We start from the raw sequence: 14,603 nt of genomic DNA, 5'->3' as shown, positions 1-14,603 counted from the left end.
TCTAAAGGTTTGTTCCTTGATCTGCAAGTTCTATTAAATTTCAGGTCGCATGGGTAGCAGCCACGATGATTTGGATGATGACTCTAGTTCCTTGTACTCTCCATCTGCGGGTAAGTACATTTACAAAGGAGAATTACTGGACAGTTCGTCATTATTGGTCATTTAAATGTTTGTCATAAGCATACATATAGAGCTGTTATAAGCCGGACAAAAAAAAAGCTTCAGTTTGACAAATTCTTCAGTTGATAAGCTAAGCCACTTAATTTGATTGTGTTAACCTGCCTTTTGATAGTGACCATTACTACACACAAAAGTGTGTTTCACCTGTAGTGGTGGTGGTGGTGGTGGTAGTGGTGGTGGTGGTGATTGTACTCAATTATGAAAAACTGAAAGATTCCATTTCTAGCTGGTAAGTATGAAAACACTGTATCTTAAACAGCTGTATGAGCTATTTGTTTTTGCACATAATAATTGTGTGATCTTGGACAACTATACCATCGTATTTCAAAAGTTACATAATAGCCACACAAGTTACAAATAGGAAGAAGTTGCTTGGAGACTTTGATATTGTTCAAAATTTGTTTCAATAATTTCAAAGGTCACAACAAGTAAACCAAGTGGCCAAAAATCGTGAGAAATGTTGTCACATTTTGAAGGAAGGTGGGCTATGTAAAATTCCCAAATATTGGGGCTAGATACTGTGTTTGGTGCAAGTTAATACACAATATCTAAGCAGTCTGTTACAGACGTACATGTAGTGAACATATCAGAACATTATTAATTAACCAACTTAGAGTATGGGATAATAATTAATGCAAGGTGCATCTGTTATAACATATCAGAGATAACACAAAAATTGAGTTTCCACAGTCAGGTGTCTTTCGTGCATCTTCATTATTGCAAAGCTATTATGACCCACACATAAACCTCTGCACAAGAGATCACACAAATATGTGGCACATCACCTCCACAGAACCTCCAGATTGCCACTTGTGTGAATACAGTGATTCAGCAACCCATTTCTACCTGGACTGTACAGAGACAGTTGCAATGCAAAGGCTTCAGCATCTGATGATGAATGTTGCACCCATGTTGTTTGTATGACTTTTGTCCACTCAGTATAATACAATACATAGTAGTAATGAGACTGTCAAAACAAAGGTGTTTTCATATTTGTTTTCACCTTGAAGTACAAACTCTTCAGGGAAATAATAGTATGGCTGCTATATTGTCCCACATATTGTGTATATCATCTCGTGGGAACTATGATAATACATTCCTAAAAACTGGCGAATCTCATTATGAATATCCTGTTAATTGGATATAATTTTATTACATGAAGGAACTTCACAAGGTAAGATAAGCATTATTCTAGCAGGCCAAGTAACTTTTACTTAAAGTTTCACTATATTTTAAAGTGCCCCAGCTACATGACCCTATTCTTCAATGTAGTCATAAAGCCGCTGTAAATATCGGTTGGAATAAATAAAATCTTTTTGGGTAGAATGGTTTACCAAATATTGAATTCCTTGAAGATAGAAATCTGCTTCTTGGTAAAGGAGCCTTTTAAGAACGTTTGTGTGACTGTCATCTTTGGAATATCTGTGGTTGCTGTGAATCATTTCCTCAACTGTCTGGACATAGTCATCTGTGTTAGATGTCGGTGGCCTTCCTTCCCGATCAGCATCACCAATGTCTGTGCAGCTTCTTCATATTTCTGGCACCAGTTCACAATTGGACATGACATGACATGAGATGATGACATGACATGACATGACATGACATTGCATTTCATGCTTATACTGCCAGAATTTCATTGGGAATCCCTGTGCAATTTAGATGTATTGTCCACAAGAACAGTACAGTCCCCCATACTTCAACTTAGGATTACATTTGTAATTGCTGTGCCATTTCACTTACACACAGTGATGCATATGTTACTATCACAGCTGGATGTCTGCAGGATCCCAGAACATGTACTCACTTCTCACAAAGTGCCACTTTTGTTGCACAGTGGTCATAGGGTGGATCGCCAAATGTAACTTACTTTTTGTAGCCCCCCTCATGCTACGATAAGTCAGTAGGGGTAGGCTTCTCTGTCTCTGATCAGTAGGTTGATAGCACTTCCTCAGTATTGGCATGCTTTAACTTGGCTGTTCTTGTGTGTTAGCTAGGTAGGGTTAGTGGAATAGCTCTATTCTTAAGTGATTTCTGTGCATTTTGCAATGGTTGAATGAAAAGTAATGCCTCCACCTTTGTTAATTGGGTTTATATGCGAATAGTTTAATAAATCAAACACAGAAATAATCCTTAGAATGTGATCTTTAATTACCAGTATTCACTTTTCCACATAATAACCAGCCAATTTGGTACATTTCTGCCAACGATTAACAAGTTTTATGAAGCCGTCACGGCAGAAGTCGACACACTGTTTCCGCAACCACAGTCTCACAGTTGTCTCAATGTTTTCATTGGAAGCATAATGATGTCCACACAGATCAACTTTCATTATCGGGAACAGATGGAAGTTAGATGGTGCTCTAAATCTGGACTGTACGGAGGATGCTGTACGGTGGTGAGATTCAGTCTCTGAAGTTCTGCTGTGGTGCACAGATCTTCTGATAGCCAAGCAAAGCAGTAATGTGACCCACACATTCTTATGAAATTCCGGTTGTGGTTGCAGTTTCTCTCTGAGTTATGCGACAATAGCCCTGAATCAGTCTGTCAACATTTTGCTTGTGAAACTCGGTGGTTGCTGTCACAGCATGTCCAACTCATTGTTTGTCATGCAGCTCAGATGTTCACACTTAAACATCTTTAAATGTACTCTCCCAACGACGCACAGTACTCGCATCAATACGATCACCATAAACTGCTTTGATTCTCTGATGCATCTCCTTTGGTGTGACACATTCTGCTGTCAAGAATTCAATGACTGCATGTTGCTTAAATCGCATTGACTGACCATCTGCGTAGTTGTCTATACTTGACGCTGTAACAGTGTAAGCCTTCCTACTAAGGCTTCCCGCCAACTGGAGCTGTAGAGAATAGGCTTTGGGACAAGCCAGTACCTGCTGCATACCGATGCTGCCAACTGTTCAAGAGTTACGAAGGTGAGGGCATTACTTTTCAGCCAACCCTCATATTATGGATCTCCTTTTTTGGTATGCACCAAGGAAGCAATGAGGGAAGTGATTCATTTTCTGTACTTCGAAGGAACTAAGTTTGTGGATATTATTCAGACTGCAGCTGCAATGTAGTGTTAGCTGTTTTAGTGAATGAAAAATTCACAAGTGGATAACTTTCTTTAAAGGTAGAAGTATATCTATGATGAAATGTATTGAAGTAGGCTATCTGCTTAAAAAATGAACAGGTTTATTACAACATGTTTGATGGTCTGATGATGATTGCCACAATTACATAGAGATGAATTTTCCAACAGTGGAGGCTTTCTGTACAGATGCTATGGCCTGTATGAAACTTGTTAATAGTTTTCCAAAGACAGTGTGGTAATTCCATGGCAGCTAGTCTTGAACCAGGTCCCATGAGGTCTCATGTGCAATGCTGTTCTACGTTCCTGACCGCTTCCTGCTCATATTGAAATAAACTACTTATAGTGTGGCTCCCATGAGGTATCTTTCAGCCTCTGTATGACAGTATTGTGTGATTTCAGCTTTGCTGCAATGTTTCCTGTGTGTTTCTTGTAGGACAAGGACCTATCAACAATTACTCCTAAATATTTTGGGAAGCGTTGGTGGTGGATGACGACAAAAGGGTAGTGACTTTTAGCCTTACATCGGCCATTCTGTTGTTAAGATGAAATCAGCTAACTTCAATCTTCATTGGATTTGCTATTAATCTCCAGTTTTTGAAGTAGTCACATGCATTGCACTTACATCTGCAGAGATCTCTCTTCACCATGTTCAAGAATTCTCTGTTGAGGGCCCATATCATCCACATAAATGAATTTCCTCAACTCTGTTTCAGGCAGATTAGATGTATATAAATTGGTCAACACTGAACCCTGGGGAAGGCCATTATTAGATTTCTTCTGTCTGCTCAGTCAGTTGCCAAGGACCACTTGCGAATATCTCTCAGATAACATCGTTATGAGCCTAATTATGGTTTGGCAGCATATGACGCATAGTATTTGTACAAGAGTCCTTGTTTCCACACTGTGTCATAAGCAGCTTTAAGATTGACAAAAGCCATTGATGTTTTACTTTGTCTCAATGGAAACCAGCTTCTGTGTCTTTGGTAATCCTAAGTACAGGGTCTGTACAGCTCCTGTTATATATGTATTCTGCTTGTTCAGTGGGAATAACTTCATACATCTTTAGACTGTTTCTATTAGGAACAAGTCTCTCCAAAAGCTTGCAGCAGCAGCTGAAGAGGGCGATTGGATGGTAGCTAACAGCTTGATTTGCTGTGTGAGCAGAGTCCACTATAGATATGATTTTTGTTCTTTTGAAGGCTTTTGTAAGGTTGCCAGGCAGCATAAGATTGGTGAAGAAACTCGCAATCCACTTAAGTCTTTTCTCCACAATTGCTGAGGAACTCATTGTATCCCGCCAAATAATGGAGATTTGCCTTTTTATTGTTTGAGTGCTGCATTGTGATACTCTCTCACATCCACACACAATAAAGTTTGGAAGGTAGGAGACGGATACTGGCAGAAGTAAAGCTGTGAGTGCCGGACGTGAGTCGTGCTTCGGTGGCTCAGTTGGTGGAGCACTTGCCCGCGAAAGGCAAGGGTCCCGAGTTCGGGTCTCGGTCGGGCACACAGTTTTAATCTGCCAGGAAGTTACACAATATATAATTGAGAAAACCCGCACACACAGGTACATCATTCAATGAGTTGACATGGAACTGGGACAGCTGAGGGATACATACATCTCTCACCATCTTTAGAGCAAGTCAAGTAGACTGAGGGTAAAGCACTCCTACCAACCAGTCCTTTACTGGCAGTCTGTCAGACATGCCCCCAGGCTTTCTGGACAGTTCACAGCTGAAATATTAGCAGCAGACAAAGTATGCTTATGGTGAATTCCCATAATTTTATGGGTCGATTAATATGCCATGAGAACATGAAGAATCACATTCCATGTAAGGCATTTTGAAGGTGATGGTGATGACATCCAGTCACTATTGAAGACCACTATGAACCACAGAATTAATGGCAGAGCTTGGCACAGAAACATCCACATTTGCCTCCAGCAAAAAAGTTCAAAAGCTAAATTTCTACTGATTAGTTGAGTGTTTTGGGATATGAATACCCTACTGCTGATCCATTCACTCCTTCAGTTCAAACAGCAAATAATGTCGACTACTGGGAGATCTGAAACCCAAAATGAAAGAAAGTGGTGATGATTGCTTTCAAAAGATGTGATTTTGCTTCAGGTGATTTTCATATTTTTGGGTTAATAAAAGAATACTTGTTTGAAATAAAGTTATCGTTGGATGACAATATTGTGGAGGAGGAGAAAGAGTGGATATGAACAATGCCACAGAGATTCTTCTAGAATGGAATTAGCTAGCTTATCTACTTGTTTTTTTTCTGTTTTTCAGTATAAAGTTCCCTTTTAAAATTGACAACAATTTTTTTTTCCACTCCTACTCTCAGTTTATGTATTATGACATCATACTGTATTGAAATTTGTCACATAACTTTGTAAGAATGCCACTATGCAGGCTGTTATAGTTAAGTATTAGAAAAATTATACTTTTAGTTGAAATGGATTCATACTTACTGATTGAAGTCTAGCACTGAAGTTGAAGTGGAAAATATTTTCAGTATATTCCATATTGAAAGTTCATCAAAGCAAGTGTTTTGGCAGTACTTTATAATGCATGGCATGTAAAAATTATGTTGGCAATATCTTACAATACATGTCATAATTCTGTTTAAATGGCTGTTATACAAAACACATCTATTGAAAATTTGGTCAAACTCATAACAAAAGTGTCATGGCATGTATTACAGTGGTGTGACACATTAATTTCTATTTTATTGAAGGTAACCTGATAATGATACTGCACTGTTCACTACTGTAATTTGTGCGGTATAAAGAGAGGATTAGAAGAATAATTAAGTTGCAATAAATACTTTGTTGATAAACAAAAAATTTTTGATAAAATAGCAATTTGATTGTAGTTATTGTCAATGTAGATCAAGTTTTGAATTCATGTTTCAGCTAATTGTTATTTTGAATAGATATAATTAATGTTACTGGTTGTTCTTTTGGCATGAGAATGGCAAACTTTATTACAAAGATTTCCTATATATTGAATGAATACTAGTGAAAGGTGAGATGCAGTTTGTAACTTCTCAAAATACATTTTGGACTTGACTTGCATGGTGTACTACAGTTTCTTCATGTATCTTATCATTCTATTCCTCAGACAAATGATTGAAAAGTTAAAATTTTATATTTAGTCAATCATGCCAGTTGTATTGGTTTTGCTTTGAGCAGTGACAGTATTGTATGACTGCATTATTCCCCAACAGCTCACATTCATTTTTATGCTGTTTTTGTTATTTGTGAACAACGGTAGTTCACACTGTGGAAAATATTCATCTTTTTCTAACCTTGCCATTCATATTTCTTTCTCTTGTTTTGATTTACTTTTGTTCACAGTTGGCAAGTAAAATAGTTCTTTTGTAGATTTTTTGACATCCCTTCCCAGCTTTCCTTCTGTGGTTTCACAGAATTTGTTAAATTGGGATTTTTTTTTTTTTTTTTTGGGGGGGGGGGGGGGTTATAGTCACCTATGAATTCAATCTACAGTTTACTGAAGAATGTATAAAGCAGCAAATGCTGTTCTTTTGTGAGTATCCTATTTTGCTGCTAGACGTAACATGTAAAGATATGACTGATTTCTCATACGAGCTTTTGAATTAGCGCTGAATAAGAAAACGATTCTTGAACTGTGTTCATATTATCAGATGCACGCAGGGACAGGTGATGGCACTTATTTTTGAGATGCTGAGGGGAATGCATAAAATTTGATGACATCTAAATCATTGTTAAACAGTGTGGTTAAATGCTCCAACAATTATACGATGCAAAGAACTTTCAAAAGAAATATATTCTTGACATTTATGAGAATCCTTGTTGAATGATACTTGAAAGTGACGACTAATATGATTGCAAGATTATAAAGGAAGGTGGTTGAAAACATCTGAGATATTTCTTGTTGTGTTCATGTGTCTGCTGTTTCAGTTAAATCTTGGAGTGAACAATAGTATGTCTGTCAAAGTTTAATTATATGTTTTTTGTTACACCACAGGTGTAACAGTCCGCTTTGATTAGTTGTTATTGTTCTGTGGAAGCATCCTGTGTACCCCCTCTGGGATTGAAGTCTGCTTATAATACAGAGCTCTTCAAATCAGTTTTTTTTCTAAATGCAGTTTCATGCTTTAAGCTGTAACATATATGTAGCTACAAATGGTTCTGTTTTCATGTTATTTTGCATTTCTTAAGTTTAGTGGGAGGGTTACCAGTCACATTGCATCACTTCAAAAAGTGTTAACATATTGTTACATTTTGGTGGAACTGCTGCTACTGCTGTGTTTTTGTTGTTGTTGTTGATATGCAGAACACAGTTGTGTTGGGTGTTCCATTTACTTGTGAACATAAGTACGTCTTCACCCATAAAACTTGAACCTATTCTGAAAAACTGACATTCTCCACAGTTCAAACTGTGCAGCTTTTAGAACGTTTCTGATAATAGTAGTCATGTTAACATTATAGTCTGGTTAAACTTCCTTGATAGTTATCACTTGCCACTACATTGTTGCCACATTTGCTGCCAGCTACTACTGCTCGTTTATAGGTAACACACAAACCCAGTGGTTTACTTCACAAACACTGTTAAGAGTGTAACACAGGGCAGTGTTAGAAGCGGCTACCAGGAGGTATGGCTGACATGGGAAATGCTCTGTTAACAGCTGATTTTAAGTGACCAGTGACTGAACTGTGGCAGACGACGGGTTTTGTACCCATACATGTAAAATCATGGCCTAACCTAAACACAACCTCACGATGCGCAGGCTATCTGAGAAAATGATGATCCACTATCTGCACTAGAACTAAAGTCGCAATACCTTTGTTCACAACATTTAAGACTAATGTCTACAAGCAAACTCGAAACAGAAAAATTCCATAATATGTTTATCTGCATAGCCATCTTACACATCAGAATTTCAGTTTTAGTGATAAAAGCAAACTTTGTCTGTCATTGGTTACCTGAAACTATCCTCACGCAGGCTACATGGGATGACAAGTCACCAACTGATGAGCAGCACTGGTTGGCACTTGGTTGCAGATTGTAGGTGACACAAGCTGACTTAAAAACAAAAGAGGAAAGAAATATAAGAGCAAATAGTCAATATGATGATGTAAACGATGCAGAGAAGTGATAGAAATTTAAAAAACTACATTTAAACTAGTAAAGTGAATAAAATTATAATCTAAGTCTATTGATTAGATTTAGAGGAATAAAAAATTTTGCTGCATTTAACAAAATTCGAACCTTCGACTTTCTTCATGTAAGGTTTATACGCTTACCACTACGCTGTGCTATTGCACTGCATAATACTCCTGTATTTATGACTCTGATGTGCCTGTTGCAATAATTGACAGCTTTAAAAAATTCAGCCTCATACAATGTCCTGCAGAGCTTATCTAATGTAAGCTAGTCTCTGAGATTATACCAACTGTGTAAATGACACTGAATCCATCTTGTGCGGAAGGATCGAGCAGTATTTGATTAGAGCTGTGTAAGAAACTTGCATGGTTCATGTTTCATTAGCATCATGTGGGAAGTGAGGGGAGGGGGGACAGTTATTGTGTGTGATGAAATACAAAATAATAGGACAAAGCCCAGAATTCGGAATCCAAACACATAAAAAAACTAAGCCAGACAAGAAATTGGGAATGACTTAATTGTTATGGCAATCCGGCAATGGCAAATGGTTCGGGCATCATCAGAACACTTTGATCGGAGGAAACCACGTACAGCACATGAAGTGTCAGTGATCGAGGAATTTTAATCTGACTAAAGTGAACAAATCATACCTTCTAGTTGAAAACTGTGTGCATTGATGTTGATGAAGACCACATGTGCTAAATTCATTTACACAAGCATATTAAATAAGTAATAAGTAAGTTTACATGTTGTCATATGTATAAAAAATTTGTTTGGGGGATGTCTTAGGATACAATTTTCTGCTTCCTGTTACATATTTTGAACCACTATAATTCACATTCACTACACTGATAGCTTAATTTTTTGCACTTCACTTTTCCTGTCAGCTTCTTCCTTCTGGTAGACCGTACACATAGTTTGTGTTTCCTCATGGTAGTCTGAAGGTTTATTTGGAAGGAAATTATTTTTGATCAGTTGTCAGGAGGGATGTGATGTACCAGGGCATGGTTTGAGATGTTAATCCATTTAAATGATGCTTAAAAATGCCAAGCTTGCTATATGTTTTAAAGGGTGCTGAATCCAAACTTTCAATCCCACCAAAATTTTGTCTCAGAAATAGGTAAGATAAGGAAAAAATCTTGAAATGTGAGTTTTTGGATTTTTCACTTATGACTCTGAAACAACACAATGTTTGGCAAAGTTAACAATTTATGAAAACAGAGGACAAAATTTCCCACAAAATAGGTCAAGTGACTTTACTGTATGGTGTTTAGTGGGTGTTGAAGTTAGCGCAGTTTCAAAGCTGAGGAGATGGACCATCTCAGGACCTATTAACCATGTGCTTACCTTCCTTTGTTGCTCATAGATTGCTGAATTCTGCCCTCCAGTTGTACCATGTTGTTATTGGAGTGGTTGGTAGTTGATACTTGCTGTTGTGGAGATGTTTGTGAGATGTAAATGTCTCCTCCTCCTCCTCCTTGTGGGGGAAAGGTCAGTCCTGTGTGTTGATCTCCTTCACTGGCAATTGTTTACGAGTTCATCCTGAGATGGTTGCTTAGAACATATGATTGCCAAAATAATTTCAGTTTAAGGATGTAAAATAGTCATACATGATGAATTAAAGGGGGTCATGTGTTATGTGATGGTGTACTGGAGGATGGGAGAAAAGTGAAGAATGTCCTTCAAACAATAAGAATAGGATGGATGGGATAGTTGCTCCTTCAAAATGCAAAATTCATGTACCACGTAGAAGAAAGCAAATCAATGAAAAATTAATTGCTGCACATGTGTCAATATGGAAAATCTCATTGTTTGTCATGTAACAAGAAAATCAAAATTGGAAATTTGCGACTTCATGCACAGCAATGTATGTGGAGCAATGCAGGTCGAATCACTTGGTGATGCAAAGTATTTTATAACATTCACTGATTGTTTCAAGACATTTGAGAAGTTTGTATTGAACTATGCTGTGCAAAACTATGAAGATCCTTAGGATTGATCGAAAGTCGGAATAGATGAGCAAGAACAGTACAAGCTAGCTCATCGGACATGGGATAGCATTCAAGACAATAGCACCATATCCTCCTCAGCAGAATGGAAAGGCAGAATGAAAAAACAGAACCATTATCGAGTCCATGAGGTCTATGCTCATTGCGGCAAATGTTCCAAAAATTCTGGGCGCAAGCAGTTAACACCATTTTTATAACTGAATGAGATTTCACCCAGAAAGGGAAGAAAAGCGACACCATACAAATTGTGGACAGGCAAAAAAATAAAATCATACATAGGAGAACTTTCGGAGAAGCAGCATTCATCCATGTTCCTAAATTGCTCTGCAAAAAGCTGGAACCAATGGTTAAGAAAATGATCGTGGTAGAATATCATTGAGAATCTTGCCGTTGCAGGCTGTTTGATCTGGAACAGAAGAAAATCATCAAATCCTTTGATGTGGGTTTCAGTGAGCAAACCCTGACCATCCATAAATCCATTTTGAAGCAAGATTGTGTTAATTAAAGTCATTTGTTCCCTATTTTGGACTTCAATCCCGAATAATCTGTAAGTGAAGATGGAGAATATGATATAGAGATAATCAACAACCACCCAAAGACCAACAGCAGCCCTAAGATTATGTGACAGGAGCTAGATTTAACCCCCAGCAAGATATGATGTGAACCCTGCAGATGGTTTTAAAGAGCCAATCTTGTTTTAAGGCAGTGAATAATGGAAACAAGTGATTGAAGGGGAACTCAAAGTGGATCAAGTGAATGGAACTTGGGTGGTACTCCCAAAAGACACACAAAGGACACCAGATTCAAAGTGAGTTTTAAATTCAAGCACCGAAAACTAAAAATTGTCTCCGCTACAAAGCTCAACATGTCACTTATGGATATACTAAATATCCTGGGCTGGACTACAATGAAACCTTCTTGCCAGTAGTGAGATATGATTCACTGTGCAGTTTGCTTGAGGTTTTAGCCAAAGAAGATTTTGAAATGTTGCAATTTGATGTGAACACTGCCTTTTTATGTGGAAAACTTAACGAGAAAATTTGTATTTTGGTACCACAATGTGTAATGTTGAACGTGAACAAATATGTATGCAGGTTTAAAAAGTCAGTGTACAATTTAAATCGGGCCTCTTATTGTAGGGATCAAATATTTTGTCAATTCTTGAAATTGTAATTCAAAGAGAGTGATGTAGCTAAGTGTATTTTCACTGGGAAATGAACTGGTTTTCTTGGCGTTGTATGTAGACAGTGGGCTCTTGATTGGATAAAGCAAAGAATCCGCCAGTCATTATAGACGAAATGGCAAAAATGTTTGTAATAACAATTTCCAAAGTGAGCGTCTTTTGCAAAATGGAAATTGAGTGAAATAGGGGGAAAAAATTTGTTTGTGCACCAAATGGTTATGTAATGGAAATCTTGAAGCATTTTAATGGAAAATTCTTGTTATCCTGTATTTGTTCAGGTGGATCCAAATGTGAAATTGTACTTAGTAGATGAAAATGCATCATTTATAGTGAAATTTCCATTCAGGGAAGCAGTTGGTTCACTTTCATTTCGTGTAACTGTTAGTCAACCAGATCTGACTTTCACAGAGAATGCAGCGAGCAAATACTTGAACAGTTATAAGGAGTCATTGTCAATACAAATTTTCAATTCCTTACAGGACACAAAAAGACTTCAGTATCTTATACAGAAAGAGTAAAGACAAAAAGATTCTGTTCACATAGAGCAACACGGATTTTGCAGGATATGTATAAACACGATGATCTACTTCTGTTTTGTTCGTCTGTTAGTGAATGGACAAAATAATGTGTACTGTCAGAATGGTGTCTTTAAGCACCACAGAAGTGGAATATGTGGTAGCCTGCGTCGCTGTAAAATACATAAGGTGGCTGTGCACACTTCAGTCATTTCGGAAATCAGTATACTGGAGCAACAGAAATCTTTGTATAGTCACACGTTGCTATTGGATATCATTTCATAAGAGAGAAATGTGGAAAGGCAGTGATCATTATCCAATATGTTCCAAGTGAAAAACAGTATGCAGACATTTTAACCAAACCCTAGCGTAAGAAAAAGTTTGCGATATTACAAATAAGTTTGAACGTAGTCAGAAATGGATTTGAAGATGCTAAACAGTGGGAGTGTTGAAATTATTATTATTATTATTATTATTGCATTTAAAAACTCCCCCCCGTGGACATTGATAGTGCCAAATTTGCATTTATGTAGATGTTTCGTGGGCATAGCCCCTTTTGTTCATTCTTTGTGTGTCCATTTATCTTTACATTTTGCTTTGTATTGTAAGACTCAATAAAAGTTTTGTCTTTTACCTTCCAGTTTCTGAAATTGAATTCTGTGTGTCTCATCAATTTCACGTAATTGGTATTATAATTTCCCATTGTGAAATCTCATGAGACGTTATAGTAACAAACACTGTACATTGGTTTCAACTTCATTTATTTACTTGCTGTCTGGTGTGAATTGAAATTAGTCATCTTTCTTAGCTGCAACATAGCCAGATATATTCTCATATTGCTAATTAAATAAAGGATGGGGGCAGTAGTGGTGCATGATTTGTGAAGAGGATGAAACTACTTAGAAATTTTTTAAAGTTATTGTATAAATAATAATTATTATGATTATTATTATTGATACCAAATGCAGGCGTGATGAATCATGAACATCATAGCATATTGAGAGATGAAGAATATGGTTTTGACGGTGGTTCCTGGAATTGTGCTAACTTCAATGTGCACTGCATAGTATACAGTTGGTCCGATGAAAAAAGAAAACATTGAAACAATATATGGGAGGTTGTTTGCTCTTTATTTTCACAAGTAATCAGCTTTGCTGAAAATTGTGTTGTTTCTAAGTTGTAATTGAAAAAGACCAGTTTCCAGTGTCTGTTTTTTTTTTCATTTTTGACCCACTTCTGGGCCAAAATTTTGGTGGGAAATTTAGATTCAGCACATTCGAAAACATATAGAAAGCTTTTCAAGAAAAACTTACACAAAACTCTCAAATAAGAATCACCATTTGACATGATTATATCTGCTTTTCGTTAGATCTCCTCAGATTCTTGCCCTATACTGGAAAATTAAATGTTCTTTGAGGTGACCTGAACCATTACAATTGTATGGAAAGACAACTTACTCCAACAATCTGTTGTTTGGAGATCAAATGCCCAACAGCCACTGGTCAGAGAAATATACACCCAACTTGTTTTGATTGTAGGCTTCGACAGTTCTTAGTTTCCAAGGTGAGTGTATAAAACTGTGGCTTCCAATTATTGCATGCACAGTCAACAAAACTATTACCACAGAAAATGGCTAAGTTCTCATCAAGCATTATCGCCGTGTACAGCAGTGTCACAGTTTGTGACCACATTTACACCACCTTCTCAATGCCAGTGTTGTGTTATAATGACAACATATTGTACGAGTGAGAGGTACTATACTGTAACGGGATAAAACTCTAGGAGAACTTGGAGCAGAAGTTGGAGCTCAGAACTCTAACGAGCCCACAGTCAGACAATAGATGCATGTCATTGAACTGCTTGATCAACTCCTGTGTTAGCACATCATGAGCACCAGAGCAAGCCCACAGCACAGTGTCACATAATCGATGCAGCTTGGCCCAGCTACTGTCAATTACGCCACACCTTCTCTACGGCATATCACTCTAGATGTTTCTACATGGTACAGAAACGCTACTGTTACCATGGAATCAGCAGGAGGAAGCATTATTTAACTTCAGTCAAGCCAGCTCATCGTTTGGCCAGTTAAGTAGTAAGTGATGGCCGTTCTGATAGTATTAGCTGTAACTCTGTCACCGCTGGGTAGCAAACCAACAACCACCACCGGTCTTCCCAGTTTAGGTATCCAACAATCTGCTAGCCTCCCTCCCAAGCTCTCCTGCCGTTCATCCGCAGATAGACCTTGGCCAAACACCTTGTAGAGGACCTCATAATGGTGTCTCGTCACCATCATTGAGTCAGTGTATCAGATCGATGCTCCACTGAGTAAGCAGTTCACTATGTGCACCACTGGCTGTTGCTATGCTTCCACTCAATATGGAATATTACATCAAAAATAAAATGCACTGCAATGACAGTACAAGCCAGATGGAATAATTAGAATTGTTTATTTTCATTGAGAAGTCA

General features: G+C 37.6%; 1 protein-coding gene across 2 annotated transcripts in view; it reads left to right on the top strand.

Moving 5' to 3' along the window:
* The window catches only part of LOC126281247 (stromal interaction molecule homolog), a 128,037-nt gene that overhangs the window by 40,433 nt on the left and 73,001 nt on the right, over positions 1–14,603 (top strand). For both annotated transcript variants that reach the window (XM_049980040.1, XM_049980041.1), the window contains exon 11: positions 45–110. In XM_049980040.1, coding sequence (XP_049835997.1) covers positions 45–110 — 66 coding nt within the window. The remainder of the gene's footprint in view (positions 1–44; positions 111–14,603) is intronic.

The sequence above is a fragment of the Schistocerca gregaria genome, chromosome 7 (assembly GCF_023897955.1).
Source record: "Schistocerca gregaria isolate iqSchGreg1 chromosome 7, iqSchGreg1.2, whole genome shotgun sequence".
NCBI lineage: Eukaryota > Metazoa > Arthropoda > Insecta > Orthoptera > Acrididae > Schistocerca > Schistocerca gregaria.
Note: the sequence above shows the minus strand (reverse complement) of the source record. Positions and strands in the feature narration are given on the sequence as shown.